The sequence below is a fragment of the Streptopelia decaocto genome, assembly GCF_964273445.1.
Source record: "Streptopelia decaocto genome assembly, chromosome: 3".
Taxonomy (NCBI): domain Eukaryota; kingdom Metazoa; phylum Chordata; class Aves; order Columbiformes; family Columbidae; genus Streptopelia; species Streptopelia decaocto.
In genome coordinates this window covers 51,171,098-51,191,987 of record NC_138656.1, presented here as the reverse complement: position 1 = coordinate 51,191,987, position 20,890 = coordinate 51,171,098, and the positions used below count along the sequence as shown (strand labels likewise).

The 20,890-nt window shown below is 38.1% G+C and overlaps 1 protein-coding gene across 4 annotated transcripts in view; it reads right to left on the bottom strand.

Annotated features, from left to right (window-relative positions):
* The window catches only part of UTRN (utrophin), a 369,822-nt gene that overhangs the window by 262,788 nt on the left and 86,144 nt on the right, over positions 1-20,890 (bottom strand). For all 4 annotated transcript variants that reach the window (XM_082049170.1, XM_082049169.1, XM_082049171.1 and 1 more), the window contains 13 exons: positions 20,547-20,750; positions 19,231-19,412; positions 18,366-18,516; positions 16,761-16,880; positions 15,912-16,013; positions 12,829-12,936; positions 12,040-12,219; positions 10,552-10,721; positions 8,717-8,840; positions 6,867-6,954; positions 4,137-4,372; positions 3,701-3,881; positions 521-666 (listed from right to left, as the gene is read on the bottom strand). In XM_082049170.1, the coding sequence (XP_081905296.1) occupies positions 521-666; positions 3,701-3,881; positions 4,137-4,372; positions 6,867-6,954; positions 8,717-8,840; positions 10,552-10,721; positions 12,040-12,219; positions 12,829-12,936; positions 15,912-16,013; positions 16,761-16,880; positions 18,366-18,516; positions 19,231-19,412; positions 20,547-20,750 (1,992 nt within the window). The remainder of the gene's footprint in view (positions 1-520; positions 667-3,700; positions 3,882-4,136; positions 4,373-6,866; positions 6,955-8,716; positions 8,841-10,551; positions 10,722-12,039; positions 12,220-12,828; positions 12,937-15,911; positions 16,014-16,760; positions 16,881-18,365; positions 18,517-19,230; positions 19,413-20,546; positions 20,751-20,890) is intronic.

The following is a 20,890-nucleotide window of genomic DNA, read 5'->3' as shown; positions in this document are numbered from 1 at the left end:
CCACTGTAGTTATTGCAGCAGAGGTGTCCAAACCACCTATTAAGCAGCTGGCACTCAAGTTAGGAAAGCAATGGCTACGCTACCCCACAGCCACAAGAGAAACCGCAGTGTAGACATACCAGGACCTGTTTTTTCATTCCTTCCACAGATATAGATATATAGATAGATAGACTTACATTTAAAAAGCCCCCAAAAACATATAAAGTGCCCAGACCCTCCTCTTCCTCCAACCAAGCAACCCCAGCTCTCTCAGCCTTGTCTCTTGGCCCAGGCAGCAAGAGAAGCTGTGAAGTCTGCAGGTCCAGAGATCCCCAGCCCTCTCCTGGACATGTCCCTCAGCAGCCTGCGGTGATCCAGCTTTCAGCAAGCAATCCCCTGAGGCTGCTTCTGCACACCACTCCTGATCAACTTCCCTCTGAGTAATGTTTTAGTTACACCACTGAAAACCAGGCAGGAGGAAAGGAGGATGACAGTAATGGAGTAAGCAACTTCCTCGCTTCAGTGTGGAGGCAAGAGTCACCTTTGCCTGCTGCAGAGCCTTCTCAACCTTACTGGGGTCGCTCAGTCCACTGGTGATGGACTGCTGCTTGCACTCCAGCTCACTCAGCATCTCCTTCAGCTGCTGCAGGGAGTCCAAGTAGTCCTGGCTTGGCTGGTTTTCAGTCTCTGATATCATTAAAAATAGTAATGGAACAAAATACAAGGTAAGGAAATAGAAACAAAACCCAAATTTTAAGAGATGTGAACATAATCAAAGTTATCCAAAATCATGTGAGATACACTTGTGCATTGAATCCTGGTGAGACCTTCCAAGAGCTAAATACTCTTCTGCTGATAGCAATGTTTTTTTCCTTTAAAAAATATTAAATATACAAATACTATACAAATATCATAGAATAGTTTTTGTTAGAAAAGACCTTTAAGATCATCAGTTCCAACCATTAAGCTAACATTCCCAAGTCCACCACTAAATCATTTCCCTAAGAAACTCTTCTACACATCCTTTAAGCATCTTCATGGATGGTGACTCAACCACTTCCCTGGGCAGCCCATTCCAATGCCTGACAACGCTTTTGGTGAAGAAAGTTTTCCTCATAGCCAATCCAAACCTCTCCTGATGCAACTTGAGGCCATTTCCTCGCATCCTATCTCTTGTTACTTGGGAGAACAGACCAACAGCCACCTCACTATAACCTGCCTTCTGGTAGTTGTAGACAGTGATAAGGTCTCCCCTCAGCCTCCTTTTCTCCAGGCTAAACAGCCCCAGTTCCCTCAGCTGCTCCTCATCAGACTTGTGCTCCAGGTGCCTCACCAGCTTCATTGCCCTTCTCTGCACTCTCTCCAGCACCTCAATGTCTTTCTTGTAGCAAGGGGCCCAAAACTGAGCCATCGACAGATGGACAATCACTTCCCTAGTCCATAACAATAAACAGATGATGACAGACACACACACCCTCCTCACCCAAAAAATTAATTCACAACTCAATCCCATTTTTAGAATTTTCTTATACACCTAAGTAACTCAATCTATTGAGGTGGACAGAGTGGTGGAATCAATAGTACTTGGCCTTTTGCAGGCCTATATACCCACAATTTAATATTTTTTGTTTTAAAAAGATTTAGATATATCTACTATTTATACACACACAGATGTCTACTATATATAGAATCTGAAGTATAGGATATATAATAGCCATATATTACACAAAGTTAAATATACACACTACATACAGTAAATATATAAGGTAACATTTATATATACATATATATAAACACATACATTAATTATGTATTAGTGTAATAGTAGGGTTTGGGTAGGGTTTTTTTTCACTTTTGTATATATATATGTATACAGAAATATATACAAATATCAGCTTTCAGCCTGTTGCCTGAACAGAGACACTATCTGGGAAGATTGAAAAGGTAATTAAAGTCTGGGCAGAATATCTGCTTGCAATCTTTGACTGCATCTCAGCTTTTGCCTGGGCCACCCCTCTGTGGAATCCCAGGCAGGAGGCAGCACCTCACTCCGGCATCTCAAAATGAAAACATCAGATTCAGAAAACTGCAGCAAACAGGATTTCAGCTGTAAGACCCGTACTGTGGTATGCACATTCTCTGGCCTTGGATTCTTAAGCAATTTCGTTCCTACCACAAGTGAAAATTAAACTAAGCCTTGTTCTGACTCACCAGGTAGCCTGTCAACAGCTTTCTGTCAGAACTGCCAAACCACTTATAAGTAAGGAATGAGTCTGTGTTTCTAGAGAGAATCAGAATTATCTATCATCTTCTTCTCAAAAAGCCAGCATCAATTTAAAAGGGAAAAAATTCAATAAAAAGCAAATAGGTACACTGTCACTAAACTACAGAAAATCTTGAAGGAAAATAAATAAGTTAAAATAGCCTCCAATTGACAAAAAAAAGTTAAGTCACAATTCCCATTAAAAATGCCCACAGAGACAGGGCTAAATAGCACTCCATGAGTGAATAAACAACTGAAAGCATGAACTGACATTTTCCTCTGTTCTTTAGCACAACACAATTTGCAGAGAAATTATAATTTAAAAATAATACATAAACACAATTTAACATTTTACAATGTATGAGGCGTTTTTACCAAGTTATAAACTGGTTTAAATATACTAATAACACCTCAAGCAATGTGTGGAATGAAAAAATAAGGTGTATTTTTGTCACATAATGTAATAATCCAAAATACACAATATCAATAAAATTATTCTAAAGTACATGAACTCAGAATATCCACAAAATAACCATTCTTCATAGTAAGAATGAAAACATACCCTGTAATTTGAGCGTGGCAGGCACATACGTTATTCATACAGTTTTCTGCACAGATGTAATTGAAGCATGCAGGCAGAGTGCAACACATTATATAGATGGCCTAACAATTTCATAATTGATTCTATTTTTATTACACATAGAATAAAGATTTAATGCTCTTCCATTTGAGGCCGTTAGCAAAACATTTCCTTGAATTCCTCAGAAACAAAATGAAAACTAAGGAAAAAAACTCCTTATAGGTCTGTGCTCTTGTTATTCAGCTGTAAAATATCAGAACTACATATTTTCGTGCACTACATTTAAAATCCTTTAGAAGCCAGCATGACTGGTTTGAATGCTCCTAATGAAATTTTCAATGCAACAAAAATCCAAGTAGAAAGCGCCAGAAAAGCAAGCCAGGTTCTAAATCACTTCAAAGGTGAAATATCCAAAAGGAATTATGTATGACTAATGTCCTCAACAAAGCTATGAAAGAGAATAAATTTCACATGCGCACTTCAATTTTACAAGGTTCCTTTAATCTTCCATTTTTCATTTCCAGTATCATTATTTATTTCTGCAAATGACAGAGAGACACAGCTTTTCAAACTATATTATCCACCTTAAATATGTTTTGCTAATTCCTTAAATGTAGTTTCAGGAATGTTTCATCCTTGTGTAATCACTTAACACCATGGAACAATATATTTTGTAGTGTGCACAGAGGGGGTCATAAAAATATTCTTTCAGGTGAAGAAAAGGATTTAGTCAGTCTAACCCAAAGCCTCCCAGAATAAGCAGGAAAACTACCAGAATTCACTGAGTTTTCAAAACAGCTCAACAACAACACAACAACAAAAAATCAGAATACAAGTATCAGGAGGGCTTATATTAAAATAAATAGATATATATTTACCTTCCTTCAGTTGCTGGTGACGTTCCTCTAGTTTCTGACAAGTCAACTTGAAGTGATCAAGAAAATGGTTCAGGCTCTCCTGAATGAAGTTTGGAGGCATGGGCTGAGAGGTGAGTGCCTTGCAGGTGGCTTTCAGGTGTTCAAACCGTGGACTCAGGCTTACAAGATGAGTTAACTCCCGCTGTGGAAGATTAAAAAAAAAAAAAAAAATCTTCCACTTGCCTTGTTAAGTTAAAGATTTTCACAGCTCCTCCACATTGCTAATACCAGGGCAACATCAGTAAAGTACTTCTGTGACACAGGTACCAAAATCTTCCAGTCAAATTGGGATGCCTCATAAATTTTGAGTTATGTTACTGACTAGGCTAAGCTCCTCTGGGGTATTCTGTGCTCATAACAGCTTACAATCAAAATTATGAAGTTTTTCCAGACTCACCTGACACAGCTCTTTCAGGAGTGCTGAGGGCTGGGATGCTGAAGAAGTGTCATTTTTAAGCCAGCCATCCTTCTCAATTAAAGTCTTCTCAAGCTCACTCATTTCCTTAAAATAAGCATTTATATCTTCCTGGTACTTGATCTTTCTGGCCACTTCTTCCAGATGTTGAACCACATCTTTCCACCCTGACAATATTTTCTCCATAACAGTTTTTATATCCACTGTAGAAAGTCCTTCTAAAAAGATTACATAAATTGTTATATCAACTGCAACACATTTTGATTAACAGGTATTTAAACTTTCCTCTCTTCAGATACAGATGCACATCGGCATTTAATGTGCAAAATGCTTTGATTCCAAGTCCACAATGCATAAAACTGTAATTATTACTAACAGAGTCTCAGCTTTTAATTTCCACATAAATATTAAAATGAAAGGCGAGATACTTCACTGCTTTTCTTTCTCCTTGATAACTTTTGAATCTACAACTATGAGCTGACTCTTGACCATCATGACTCTCTCTAACATTATGATTTGTGTGTAAATGTTGATATGTATATTTGAGCAAAATAAACTTTATTTAGGTAAGCATTCTGTGATTTTTTTTTTATTTTTTTTTTTTCATGATTCTAGACTCTGCAAAGGAAAAGGGAAGCAGCAAGTTGGGAGGTAGCCATAAATTCATTGGAAACGTAGATGGAAATCCTGTCAGACTGAAAGAGAGAGGGAGCAATGGCTAACAATGTCACATTGCATGCAGACCTGATTAATAACTAGGTAATATGAATAGCTACAAAAGCAACACAACAAAATAAAAGGTTATTTCCCACTCACAGTGACTACATGAAGCGCTTGCTATACCATCTTTTTGACAAATCAATGCATTACTTGAGGATCCAGCAGCAGAAGCGAACAGACCTCCCGTCCATTCCTTATTCTTTTATTTCCTCAAGTGCCAGAAGTGATTGACAATTTTGCTACATAACAAGAAAATTCAGTGCAATGTGCACTCAACAGCACATTCTTGCCACTGCAAGTTTCTGATGCAGATTCTCTTTTAAGGTACCACTTCTTTATATAAGGCATATTTGGGTCATTTGAACTTATACTCCCATCTAAACGACAGAATTGTTAAGGAGGAGAGTCATATGGAAGGGCATTTTTGGTTTTTTTTGCTGCACTGCTTTAGCATAAGTGGAGCCCAGAGCTCTGGTCAGGGAAGCCAGCCAGCTTCTGCAAGGGCACTTGAATGCTCTGCTCTGTAGATCCTCCATGGGCTTCACACACTTGGCATCTCTACAACACAGAAGTGCAGCAGCTGCAACCAGCCAGATAAGAGCAGGGTGCACACAATGATAGGTCACTGCCATTACAGCATGGCCTGTATCCATCCCAAGATAGAAATGGATATATAGACGTGCATGTCAGTGCTGTGCATTATTCCACACAGGTGTAGTTGGGCCTGGTTTTGGAGAGAAGGGCTGGTATTCTGAGCTGGACAAAACATACTAGCAGACCCAAACAAAGCCAGGGGCTGTGGATTGGTTATTTTTTACAGATCCCAACCTTTAAGACAGTAAAGCATTGGGAGGCAATTTCTTTATCTTATTTTTTTGCTGATACAAAGCAGCTTTTGAATTATGCTTTTCTCATTACGATCAACAGATACTGGTTTCATAGCTATGATCTATCACAGCTGGAGGAGTTTATAAGGTGGGGAGGGAGGGAAGATTTCCATCCACATTTGAAGAAAACTGCTACAAATTTTTACAATTCAAACTCCAGGTCAAATCAGTGGCTTCCAACCATCAGCCTCAGGGCACTGGCACCCACTGTAAAAGGCCTCAGCTGTAGCAGGCAATAAGGGGAGGATTTGAGATGCTTAGCAGATTTGGGCTGGCTGGAAAAAATGTGACAGTTGGGAAATCCAATGGAAATCCACATTTTCCAAAAGGGATCCTGGGTCAGAATGCACGACAGCGATACCATCCTGTCACCTGTTTGAATGCTACCAGTCACAGAAACTTCACCAGAAGCCAAGTTCATACCCAGTCTGGATAATATGAGCAGCTCTTTTATGGAAAAAGTCACTTTTCACTTATGGGGTTTTGTCATTATGACAAGATTTTGGCAAGGTTTAAAGATTCAGCTCTAACTGATGTTAATTACAAGTTTCCATGGATACGTGTTTTAATTGACAATCAATCATTTTCTCAAGCACGTAGGCTTCTCTCTTGCCTTTGAACCATAAATTGTGACTGTACCATCAAAACATACTGACAGTTTTCACAGAAAAAGAGAAAACTACAAATAGAGATAGACACATTTATCAAGCACAAATTTGATTTCAAAATTTCCACTTCAAGGCAGTTATATTTTAAAATTTTATACTTAGAATATCCACACAAGTTAAAACAACTCCTTCCCGCAAAAGTACGTTACTGTCATTTTAAGAAATTATTTCTCTTTCAATAAAAATAACCATTAAAAGGTTGCAAATGAACACAGATGTTAAACAGAGAGTAGTAATATTGCTTTTCTGTAAGCTTTAATAGAAAGAAAACATATCAATAATCAGTAACAGTAACAATAAACAGCGTCTCTGAAGGCAAGAAAATGGAGGGAGAGGGAAGGAATACATTGCAATGTTTAACTGGAGATAGTGTATTTCAGTAGCCCAGTAACTCAGATGATTAAATCACATAATAGAAAAACCTTCAAGTCACTCACCCTTTCCCATGTGATCCAAAAGAATTTGTCCACTCTGTTTCAGTTCATCTAACTTTCGGCTTTTTTCAATTCTTTCTTTTTCAATCACCTGCAAAGTGAACCCCAAAATAATACAGTTTCAGACAGAGTAATTCTTCTTGACTTCCTGCCCTCCCTGTAACATATATTGTCCCACTACTACCCCAAACACGTTTCAGTTTTCCTGGATATAGCATTTTCCAAGATGCATATTAGTTCTCTTTCTTCTGAAAATAAGTGAAAAAGGAGTTAGCTCTCACATGAACCAGGCAAGCCAGAGACTAGTACAACACCATCAGGAATAAAATATTGTTAAAAAGGTTGACAATCGTGCTATGTGAAATCAGATATTGGGACACCAGCTAGAAGAAGTAACTTGCGATAAAAAATTGTAATTATTCAATGTGAAACAGTGGAGAAAAGACACTTTTTTAAATAGTTCCTTCCCCTCTACAGTCTCTACCGACATTTCCAGTAGAATGAAACGACCACCTGTTCCCTAGAAGTCCAGCTAGCAAGAACTATAACACACTAATAATCCACTCTCATAAGCTCTAGTGCTTCACTCTCCTTCATAAAGAAATCGTGAGGGAAATCCTATATGTCTACTGAGATTTTTAGAGGACTAAGTTCCTCCCTTCAAGTCATAGATATTGGTGAATGTTCCTGTGTGAGCCAAGAAGTAGAAAACATCCACAGATGACAGTGGAGTTCCTTGGCCACAAGGCCACAACTTCAATATCCTCCGTGACTACAAACTATCTCCAAATTAAAATATTTTTGAAGCTGATGTCCAAGGTCATTACTCTGGTTTAGACTTGCTACAGGAAATTCAGAAGCAGTATGCATTTTTTTTTTTTCAGAGTTGGGAAGAATAGACACTGTCCTACCCACTTAGAGCCCAATCATTTAAAAACAGTGCTCTTCATGGGAACCTGGTGGTCATCTTGGAGCCTATTTTATAAAGGGCTACAAACATTCATAAAGATCTATAAATAAACTATTGGAGGATTGTCTTGGTTTTTATTTCCAACAGTACTGCCATTCCAAACATTCCTACTGGCACCATTTTGCACTACAGCACTGAGGAGGAGTCTCCTTATAGATATTTTTAAGTATTGTCTTTGATTTCAAAGGCAGGTTTAGGTCCTGCTGCAGCTTAAGTAAGCCTTCATTAACAAAGTATGCTCAAGAACAAAAAAAAAAAAAAAAGGGCAAAAGTATATTCCTGGAACAGAAGGAAAAGAAGATAAAATGGTTATTTCGTAGCTCCCACAGGATCCTGTAAAATTACATATCCTGTCTTGCAAGTCAGCAATACCATACATGATTTGTAACTATGAGGTTTTCTCACAAATTAATAGAGGAAATATCAAGGTGTCCAAACGTTATAATGGACTTCAGACCATGGGTGGTACAGTGTGTGCAGAGTGTCACAGCATGATTCAAAGGGTCTCTTAGGAGCCCACTGGCCCAACTCTTACAAAACTATAAAAGTGGTGTCAATCAATTCCATCTCCAACTGTGAAACACGAAGCCAAAATATGCTGCTTAGTGGAAAAGATACTAACCCTGAAGACAGACATTTATCAGGACTCCAAAGGAGACATCAGTAATACATGTTTTTACAATTTCCTGTGGATTGTGTAACCCAACATCAGCAAAAGTTTGTGCCCAGCTGGTCAGAGATTTCCGTGTACGTCCAAGTTCTGAAACTATTTAGCTAAAGGACTTAATCCCTATGAAGCATGTAGATCAGCCCACACCTCCAGCTGACAGCCAACTTAGAGACAAAATATTCTATTGACTGGAACACTATCTCCCAATTTTACCTTCAAATTTTCTTTCATGTTTGAAGTCTCTCTCATCTTCTTATACTCTTTGATGTCTGCGGCCTGAATGGCAGATTTTGATTTTGAAATCCAGTTCAAGAGCTCAGCACTTTCAGCATCAAACCTGGTTTAAAAGGTCAGACAATTTTTGTTGTAATTTTTCCCTATTCAGTCACTATCTGAAAAATCAGAAGTCTTAAAGTTCAGCACGTTACTCAATCCCAAAACAGCAAGGCTGCACACAAGATTAATGTTTCTCATAGAACTACTCACAGGCAGTAGGACAGAGACGGACTTTCAAAAACCTGCCACAGTAAAAATTATGTCCCTGGTATCAGCCTTGGGAGCAATTTGAGAATGCACAGTGATATTTATTTCTCATCTTTTTATACATAGCTTCATGTAAACTATTACTGTTTCTTTTAATATGTCACAAAAGATATTTCTCAATGCTGAGTATTCTGAAAGTAATAAACTAAACCTCAGGAGCAAGACAAATAAGAATTACAGTTCTTGGTTTCATACAAATGTGCAACACTACTTAGTCTGAGGAAAAAGCTAGAAGCTAAAGCACTAATGGCAGTGACAGTGGATAAACCTATTTGAATGCTTAGCTGACTAAAGATTAGCTCATAACCTAATATTTTTGGCTACAGTTGGACATGTCTACACTAACATAACTTTCTTATGCCTAAAACCTACAACTCACCACCACCACAAAACAAAAACAAACAAACAGCAGATCCTAAAATTAACTAATATGGAATTTGAGAGAAAGACAAATATACTATACTAGACCACAAGTCATGCCATACTACAATTATACTACTTAACAGAGTGCAAATCCTAACATGGAAAAACGGCCCACCAACAAACACAGAATTCACTGTTAGTCAAATTTTTCATGAGAAAAAAATCAAGGGAGAGTTGGGCTTGTTTAGTCTAGACAAGGCTTCAGGCAGGCCCTATAGCAGCCTGCCAGTACCTAAAGGGTGCCTACAAAAAAGCTACAGAGGGACTTTTTACACAGGCATGTAGCGATAAGACAAGGAGCAATGACTTTAAACTGAAAGAGTATAGATTTAGATTAGACAGAAAGGAAGTTCTTCATCATGAGGGTGCTGAGGCACTGGAACAGGCTGCCCAGGGAAGTTGTGGATGCCCTGTCTCTGGCAGCGTCCAAGATCGAGTTAGATGCGCCTTTGAGCAACCTGGTCTAGTGGAAGGTGTCCCTGATCACGTCAGGGGTGTTGGACTGATGACTTTTAAGGTTTCTTCCAACCCAAATCATCCTATGATTCTATACACACAAATCAGTCAACCACTTCAGATATACTTGTGAAAGAAGACCATCACTGCAATACTGTTCTTATTACTAAATACCAGGGAGACAGAATAGGTTTGAGCTTTTTTCTGCAGTTTCTCCCATTTGTCCCATATATTTAATGGAGGTTAGAAATAAATAATAAATAAATCAAAATACTTGACACTGTCACAACACTTTTTAACCAAAGATGAGAAGATTTTTTCCAAAAGAAAGTAAATATGCTTAATTCTATCTTTCAGCAAAGGAACTGAAGTACAAAGGACTGGAGATCTGCTTTTTTGAGAAATGAAACACCACTGTTTCCCTTTGAAATCCATGGAGGCTGCAGGCTTTCTCTTGCTCTGAAAACGAGGTTGTACATAACATTCCCTTCCTGTTACCCAAGCCTCACAACTGTCATTTAAGTATTCCTAACTTGCACAAAAAAAGAATCAAAAGCCAAGACTAAGAGACATGAGTCTATGTAGTATTTAGCGAGCAAAGGAAAATGGCAATAATGCATACTTACTTTTTCTTTGCTTCGCTGTCCCCTGGGATTTGCCTTTTCTTTGGGGGTGGTGGTGGGGGCAATTCCTGTCTGGATTGTTTAACCACAACCTGTTCCTTCAATGGTGCTATTTCTGCAACAGTCTTCTGTGCAGCCTGTGACATCCCTACACTTCCTACAGCTTGAGTTACCTGTACAAAATAATTTAGCAAAAATGTTAAATGCCATTTCAAACACGAACTGAATTGGTTTTGCTTAGCTCCTTTTATTCAGCCATAAAACCCATTCATTCACTCTTACAAATGACCACATCTAGCCATCATGAAGCACCCTTATCACAGATGCACTCCAGAGAAAAAACTTCCATTATTCTTATTTTAATGATGTGAAACACGCATCAGAATTCTCAGTTCAACTAGAATTTCGTGCCAGTCCAAGTGAACTAAAAATCAACAAAATAAGCATTATATATATTTTGTTTCATAACTGCTTGGTTCACAGAAAGAACCAAGGTGCTTTGGATTTATTGACACACAATTCTTATATTTTATACTCATACCCCATAAAACCAAGCCTAGATCTCAGAAAGAGTCGATCCACAGGAGATTTGTCCTAAAAACTCACTCAAGAGAAGTCTTCCATACTCCTTAAGAAGTTATAAAGTATGGTTATAAAGTAAGTCCCGAAGGAATCAATGTGTAAGTACCCAGCATGTGCTTGATCTTTAGGGGGAGTGAAAGGATGAAGACAGGATTTGACACTCTCCAGTGCTTTGACTCAAACACAAGAACAAATCAAAGCCACATGGCTGAAATGGACCCCTACTCAGACCACACAACTCATTCACTTTACACTAACAGGATCGTGAATCATTGCCACAGCCTTCACCATATTAACACTTTAATATCACAAAAAAGGGACATATGAGTCATAAAATTGTCAAACAAAATTCTCAGAGAAGCTAATGGGAGTTCTGTCTAAATAAAAACATTACCAAGCACTCAAAATACTAAAATAAACACTTAACAACCCAGCTTGGCTATCATCATTACATGTCAAACAAACAACTACTTTATTTTCAACAGATGAGAAATCATACTCACAGAGCATAAACGCTTGTATGACTCCCATTTATTTATCTATTCTGGGGTTTGGGTTTTGACTTTGTTTTCTTTTAGTATCAGATTTAATCCAGTCCCAGCACTCTTACAATGTTTAAAGGCATTTGCACTGACTGATAATACATGGCAAGCCTGCTTTACTCATCAGAAAAATGAAGCTTAATCTGTGTGAGAAAGGAGTAATAGTACTTGTCAGGTTAACGACTTGGGGTTTTGAAGACCAAAAAATGCAGACAAGGTTCATCAGCAGATTAAGTCAGGCCCATGTGAAGGAGTACTCACCTACCTCTCTAGCCTGATGCCAAGAACTCATCTGGACAGCATCAATGAGGTTTGCATACATACAGACATCTAAACAGCTAAAAAGTAATAAAGCCTTGTTAGGTACCTGGTTAGAGTAATCCTCTAGCTTCTGAACCAAACTGTCCCACCTCTGAGTTAGTTCTTCTTGATCCTGATCAATTTTACTGGATGCTCTGTCATTCTCAAGGATTTGGGCCACATCCTGACCTAGCTCATTCAGCTGGTCTAGTGTTTGCCGTTTCATACCCATGTCCTCTTTCAAAATCTGAAATTAAAAGAAAACATTAAAGACAACATCAAGGGTTCTGCCACCCCTTAGCTTTTAATTCCTTGGGGAGAAAAAAGAGAAAAAAAAAAAAAAAGTACTACCTCAGCCAGATGCATCATAGGTTTCAAAACAGTCCCCTTGCGTAATAAGGCACTAACAGACAATCTTAAAAGAGCACATCCCTGAAACAACTCCTAGAGCAATCAACAGTATCTCTTGAGTAACAGTTACAAATGATCAGTTGAGGTACAAGCTGCACCGATGTATTTAAAACAAAACAAAACAAAACACACACACACACACACACACCCCATCACCACAAACCCACCCTTTGGAAAACACGGCTGATTGGTGGCCTGCAATTAGCTCAAAACCTTGTGAAAAACCCAGGATAGCTGTTCTAAAGCTTGGCACACCAACACGGAATGGCCACAGAGTGAGTTGTACGAATTTTATAAGTCCAAGTGAAAGAATCTGGCAAGAGGGAATACTGGCCTGGCTTCCAAAGTATCATGCATTCACAGCTCCTACTGGGGCCAAACTGGTAATTTGCCATTCATTTAGTCTATGAGATTTGACAGGATAGAGCAGGATAACAATACTCACTGCTAGTTTTCGAACATTCACACTCAGGTCTGTTTGATCTTTGAAGTTGCTTGTCTGGACTTTACTCAAAGCCTCTTCTTTCTCAGTTAACCACGCTTTCAGTAAGCACTGCAGATCATAAGAAAAACAGTACAAAAAATACCAAGTTTGTCAAACAGCTATTGACAATTCCCACTTTAAGATCTCTGCATTCAAAGCACAGTTCTGCAGTCTTTATATGCAGAAATTTCAGTTGGCATTAACAAAAATAGTACATAAAAGGGGACAAAAATATCAGACCAGAGAACTACGCAATACTTTCCAACAATTTCAACAAAACCATTTCTCAATATATCTGAGCACACCCCCAAAAAAGTAATTTGTAGCAACCAGATATCCACCATAAAGCTGATGTAGGACTTAAAATTACATTAGAATTAAATATATCAAAATGATATGTACGCTTTCTTCCATTCTCCACCCTTCTTCCTCTGTGATTGAAAACCAGTTATTACAAATATTTTCTCATAGAACCTACATCACCGATAATTCAGAGCTTTTAGTCCAGGCAGTTGGCCAAAGACTCAGATATTAATTAGTCACCTCCCTGTTTACTGTACCTACTTGCAGTTGCAAAATAACTTCAGCAAATACAATCTCTAACTGCTGAAAGCTGGAGTGGTCTGCTCTGGATAGCACTAACTCAGGGATCTTGAACTTTTTCCACTTTTTTTTCTAGGAAGTCTCTCCTTGGTCTCACTTCTCCTCATTCACATAGCACTCTTATAGAAACTCCAACAATAGCTGGCATCAAGAATCAGGAATGTTTTCATACATTTTATATTATATTTTGCAATATATTGCTGCAGCTGCACAACCACCTCCATAGACTAGAATACCCAGTTCTTTATCAAGTTCAGTTGCTTAGCCACTAGCACACTGCTACTCCTCTGTGTTTGAAAAAAAAAATAAAACCATACAGCAAGGCAGACCTTTTTGTTCTTTGAACAACCCAATTTCCAGCAGCCACTAGGCTCCTCAGTCTAGCTGTATATTTTTGGCATTATCCCAGAACTGACTACAGCAACTTCTGGGCCAAAGGGTTAAGGTAGTTTACATTGCCAATGTAAACCAATACGCAGAATGTACAGACAGCAAATATGATGGTAGTGGAAATGCCATGAGGCTGTGAAAAACAAAACTATAATACCACATACTCTCTGGAAAAATCATGCTGTCATCCCAGCCAACATATTTTATGCATAAGAGGAGCTTAAAAACCCTTCAATGTATTCAATTCATTTCTGCTAAATCAGCAAAGACAACTCTCTCCAGAAAACTGAAACATAATTATCACGGTGCTAAGAAATATCTGGCACTGATTGAAGAATTTGTTTCCTGAGTGGTAAGAATTGTGTTGACTTGGCAATGTGGTTTCCAACAATTTTCTAGGCTGACACGAAAAGGCTGATGTGTTGCTGTTGCTCATCTCTCCATCTGGTTGGGCAAAATTATAGTACCTAAATATTTTAATTACTTTTGTGTTAACAACGTGTTTGTATTCAGGTTTTTAATTAGTTTCAAATTTTAATTTTTGCAGGTTCTTCACAATTCTGGAGGACAGAGAACTGCAATTCAAACCTGTTAGTAATAAATGCGTTGTTCAGAGTTGAACAAAGTATGCAAACATAGACTGATGTAAACCACCTGAAATAAACTTCTACTTTTGAATTACTTGCTATCTGACATTCTGCATTAAATACACACTGATTTTTTTCATTTTTACAGAGCAACACAATTACATACAAATTTTAAAAAGCTGAAAGCAAAGAAATGCCAACAGAAGATGACACTCTTAACAGTATTGTAATAATCAATGAGTGGTCTCTTCTCCCCAGGCACATAAGGGTGGAAGAGAACAGAAACATGTTTACATAGGGTCACCAAAACTGAGAGCACTTGAAGTCTGTACCTTGACATACAGAGTGAGGATTTTTGAGGAACCCTTACTTCTCAACTCAAAGACTTATCTTGCTCAGGAGTTGTCAGATAATGTAAGCACACAATTTTCTGTATGTACATATATGCCATTGCAGTATTTTAAAGAAATACATATAAATAGATAGTTGGCAATGGATAAAACAGAATCTGGACCTTGGGTCAGATTAGCAAGGTCATATCAGCTGCAAATACAGCTTATCAATTTACTGCAAATAGATATAGGAGGGACCAGGGAGAAACATGTATACCACCCCAAAATAAGCAGACAAAACATCTTGGCAAGGAAAGCAGGCTGTAACTGATGGCAACAGCTATATCAGCACTGTTCTACTTCTTTCAAATGTCTAAGCAATCTGTGTGTACCGCAGAGTTCAAACAATAGCTTACTGTGATATATACCATCATTTAAGAAAACAAAACAATTTAAGTAAAATCTTCAAAGGAAAAGCCATCAAATATTTTAAGCTGAAACACAAAACAAGCTCTAACACTAAGCATACAAACCTAACACATGTACTCGTGTTACCAAATTTTTTATGCCATTTGTGTTTGAGCAGTATATTCCATACATGTGCAAAATGCACAATGTCAAAGCAAGACAAAACTCACAATGCCATCTTTCACTCAACTCAGCTGTTTGCCCAAACTCAGTAAAATGAGATGAGCTGCATGCTTCTCTATATTGACCAAACACTTCATGTTCCTGATTTTGAAAACAGTATCTAATGATTAGTTGTTTGCAAAATTGTGTATGTGTATCCATGTTGGAAGCACATCCACCTTAATTAGGAAAATTTCTGTAATTACCAAACCACTAAATACTTAGTGATTCATTGTCATTTTACTGTCACAGATACACTCACTTCACGGCCATGTTGCAAGATACTTTGAAAATTATTTTATAAGGAGCTATAAGCTTCCCTACTTACATTTCAAAAAATAACTTCTCTTGCACTGCACAGCTACTCTACTCCTCAAGAAATGCTGGGAACCCAAACAACAACACAAAATCTAGTTTTCAAGGCTTTTTTTTTCTGAGAGTTGTTAATGGTTGGGTTTTACCTCCAGACTCTTACGCTCTGGGTAACCGAAGAGCTACTGACCTGCTCTTCCAGCAGCTCTTGCCATAAAAGCTGAATTTCTTGTAACTTGACTCGTCGTTCCTCAGTCCAACGACAAACTGCTGTCCACCGTTCTCCAAGCCTCTGCAAAAGCAGGCAACACTCATGAACATTCCCAAGCCTCACAAGGAAACTCAAAAAACAGACACTCAAAAGCACAATTTCTCCTTCACAGTAAGCTCTTCCTACATTACAGCTACGTGCTTGCCAGTAATCGCCATTGTTGTATTGCATAGTGCTGGAGGTTAAAACTTTCAAGAGCATTCACCTGTGGCCTTATCTCTGCTCTTGCTGAAGTCAGTGAGCTATTTGACTTCAAAAGGATTGAACAAAATAGCATGAATTCTGTTTCAATAAATTCTGTTTCACACTCCCTATACTTCAGGTTACAGTCTAACTTCTGACAAAAATGGGAAAATACTTCACAGAATATTCCTTAGATAAATTCTGCTCATGTTTTCAAATATTTTTCCCATCAGATTTTAACTTCCTAATGAAAATTACTTCTGTGAAATAAGACTTATACTGTGCATCTTCCCATTTTAATGAAACTGCTTAAAGGACATACTACAAAAGTGCCAAAGTCACTGGGAATGCAAATAGCTTGACTCATCAGGAATTGAGCTTGAAAGTCACCAAAGCACTTTTGCAGGTTTTACTCTGAGCAAGTTTTATAATTCTTTATGTTAATATTGCTTCTAAAAATATTACTTTAAATTACTTTCCATGATAAATTGTCTCTAAACACAAAAATTTTGATTAACAATTATATGCAAAGGTTTTAAGTGCCTGATACTACAGTTAAAAAAAGAGAGGACTCTAACATTTTACCTGCAACTGTTCCTCCAGAACCACTGTTGCACTTTCCCCACTGCTTTCATCAACAATTACAACCATGTGTGTCAGGGAGTTCACCTTCACCTGTTCTGCCTCTAGGTCACTCTGCAGGCTCTAGAAGAACAAAGAGAGGTTATCAACTTCAAATACATTTGTTAATCTGCTATTTTGGCCACAGTGACTAACACAACTGCTGTGGCAAAGTACTTCAGATTCAACAGCTAAACACAGATTTTTATCACTGGCAACCACTGCACAGTTTAAACAAATGTAAGCAAAAGACTGCTAGAAATTAACCCAAAACTGTTCTGTTAAAATGGTGGAAAACATGAAGGAACGCTTTAAGTTGTATGCACCATACTTGACTAGAAGAATCATATTACAACTGCACTGACTTTCTATATGTCTGCTGTTATAGGTAACACAGCGTAAGTGTTTCTATAGAAAGCCATTATTGTTAATAAGCAAATATTGTAGGGCATGCCAAACAGCAAAATCACTGAAAACATTTGTCTTTTAATAGCTGACAATATAATTCTCATAAGTATCAACAGTGCTATAATCAACCACGATGTTCAACAACAGTTGAAAACTGCAGAAAGCATATGGCTCTGATTAGTTTGAAATAACCTACAGATTTAAATACTCATACGAATCCTAGAAGAAGAGATTCCAGGGTTAATGCCTGCCTCCAAAATATCTCTGCAAGATCAATCTGCCTTTACACTACCATAAATATCACTTTTCATCCCAGAATAGCCTAAGCTACACTGTGAACAATACACCTCACACTCCACAGATTTGGAAGGCAAAGGAAAGAACACAAATTTGGGACAGGAAGTTACACAGACCAAAAATACTCGTCACTTCTTGTCCTGTGAGGTATGTCCCATGCTGGGGAGAAGGTCAAACCTCAGTACTGAGTACAAAAACCAAAGCTGCAACTATGACAAGTATAAAAAGGCCATCTTTCTCCTTCAAAAAAAAAAAAAAAAACACTGCAGGCTAGAAAGGCTGAACTCCCGTCTGGAAACTTAACTGAGAGACAAACCACTTCCAAAATGTTGTGCACATCAGAGAGCAGTGTCTATGGGATGTGATCCCTGTAAAAGCAGGGACTAGAATCAGTGACTTGGAAAGCCCTTCCTGACAGTTTTAACTCCTGCTTTATTTCAATCTGCATGTCTCAAGCATGCTTTAGCAATGCCTGTCAGTCATTAAAGGCAAGTTTGTCTACAGTATATTTCATGCTGCTCCTCACACCTGCTGTTCCTTCACCAGGAGAAGCCTCATTTCCTGCACAAAGTGAAAACACAATTTCATCTACGGGTTTCATGTCCTGCATGAAGTGAAGATAACAGTTTCTGCTACAGACATCCGTGCTCAAGTGTTCAGTTACAAAAGCATTTCCAGAAACTTCCAGTTCCCCTCTACCCCATCATCATCCTTTTTCCAAACATCACATGCAGTCCATTCCTTCAGCACACAGCCATATCCAACTTCTGACATGATCAAGTTTCTCATCTAAGGAACCCACCAACATACACATTTTCCAAATACTTCTCCCATATGTGCTACATAACAGACAAAAATGTTTACTTTATGTTCTTCCAGCTGTTTTTGAAGGGACTCCAAATCTTCTGCTAAGACCTGAGATTCCATCTTCTGAATGCGTTCTTCTGTGACTGTCAGCCAGTCGGACAGCTGCTGCAGCTGCTGTTTCTGGAGCTCCATCAGCAGGTCATGCAGGCTGCAGGGGGAAGCACAAGCAGTGTTATTTCAGAAACAGTTTTCCCAAAGAAAAAGACTAATTTCTAGCTCTTATCCAAAAGAAGGAAGGCCATTCATAAACCAGTTAGTTATCATCAAATAAAATTTTCACCATTAAGATAAGGAATACAGTTAAGTATCCTTGCTTTTTTCTCAACAAAAAGAAGTTAATGAATTATGCTATTTAAATCAGGGATTGTTTCTTGCAATATGGATTTGCTGCTAACAGAGCGTCTGCTGAGAGCTGCAAAGTGTAGTTTCTCCCTTGATGTACAGCTCTTAGCTTGATAACCCACAGGTGGGAAAACAATTCTTCTAAGTGCTTTTTAGTTGTATAAACACACATACCTATCCACATTTACTGTATGCTTTATTGAGGAACTTAAAATACTGAAATATTAAAAACACATTTATGTAACTACTGCATGTAGATACTATATATTTAGTCTGGCATGTTTATGTAACATAACAGTCACTAAACATTTTTACATAAGAATCTGGAAAAACCCAGTTACATTAATTTTGTTCATTTCACCTCGGAAAGTATGAAGAAAGTGGATTTCATGTCACAAACTGAAGAGTTAAATTTGAAAAAAATAATCTTACAAATGGATGCAAACCCACTCCTCCAAGATGCAGCAAGCACCAGCGCTTGGTCCCGCAGCGCCGGGAGAGGTTGTGCGGCAGGACTCACCGGGACTGCCTGTCCATGCTCTCCACCCGCAGCTCCTCCCAGCGGGAGTTCAGCAGCAGCATTTGCTCCTGGATCTCGAACTCCTCCTCGGGAGACAGATTTCCCTGGGCCACCAGCTGGTTCCCAGCCTGCAGGACATTGCCCACACTGCTCTGGTGCGCCGTCAGTTCCATCATAAAAGCCTGAAAATTGAACAACAGCCATGTCACCGTGATCTGTGAGCTCCTACAGGACTTTATGAACTCGTAAATGGCCTAATAAATTGTTGCATTTAAAACAGCATTGCAGAATGAGCTGGCACCATCAAATTCACAAGCATGGCAGACCTATTTCTCTCTATGACAGAAGATTCTCCATGAGCCAGAAAAATTCTAAAGCCAGTAAAACAGCTAATTGGGGGAAAAAAAAGTAAATAAAAGCTGACCACCTCAGAGAAAAAGCTGTTTGCAAGAAGACAGCATCTGAAAAACACATCAAGAAAATAAAACAAACATCCATCACCAACAGAACAAAAAACAAGATCTGAAATACATTGTAGAATGGAACCCTATGAGTTAATAATATTAAAGATTCACATATTTACTATAAATCCAGAATACCTCTTCCTTTGGTACATGACTTTAAAACTGTAGCACAATAGGAAAAAAAAAAAATCTTCATATTGATCAGCATTCAGATTTTAAATTCAGTTGTACATTGTAAGCTGACACAATACAAACCTAAACATCTAACCTGACACTTGAAACTTTTACCAACATTAGAACACTTGTTCAGGCTTGGAACAGAACCAAAACAAAGTAATTTGGAAACAACAATAATTTGGAAGCAACAACATATGTTTCTGAAATAAACTATGCTAATCATGACCAGAAAAACACTGAATTAAACTGACATGATTATCAATTTCAGCATTGCCTTCGTTTAACAGAAAGTGACATAAGGCTGACCGGGCTTTTTAGTAGTTGGCAGCAGAGAAGCACAAATCAGCCAGAATCAGACTGTCTTTGTATTATAGGCACCAATGAGCCAGCCACCAAAAGCTCATTAAAAAGAAAAATTACACTAAAGTTTTGAAGTATGTTCCCCTGTAGGTTCTCCTAAAAAGATCTGTTTCACCTTCAAGAAGCTATTATTTGTTAACAACAACAAAAAACCCGTATCAAAACCATCACATTCAGTTAGAGGTGCTTTTAATTTAGAAAAAAGTAACAAGAAACAGAATGGCAGGTTTTGAATAAGGATGGAAGTTCTGCAGCTCACACACACACACAAAAAAAAAGAAAAAAAAAAAACAAATTAATTTAAAAGAAGCTTACTTCATGGGTGGAAAATTGCTCTTTGACTTCCTCAACATCACCAGATATTTCTTCCTGTTCCCGAAATGTATCCTCAGCTGATAGCAACCATGTAAGTACTTCTTCCAGAGCAACTTGGTAGCTATCCAAGTCCATATCCACCTCTGTCACTGTGCTGGGCGTATCTGCTCTAGAACTGCCCTGCTCCTCTTCAAGTGCTACAGCCTATGCAACCAAGAGAAAAGCAATCTATTAGAAAGTGCACAGAAGATGCCTTCCTAAATGATATTAAAAATAGAACAACTAAAATCCCTTTCAAGTCTTTGTAAAATTTTAAAAGTAATTGTTGAGTACATGTTTAGTGA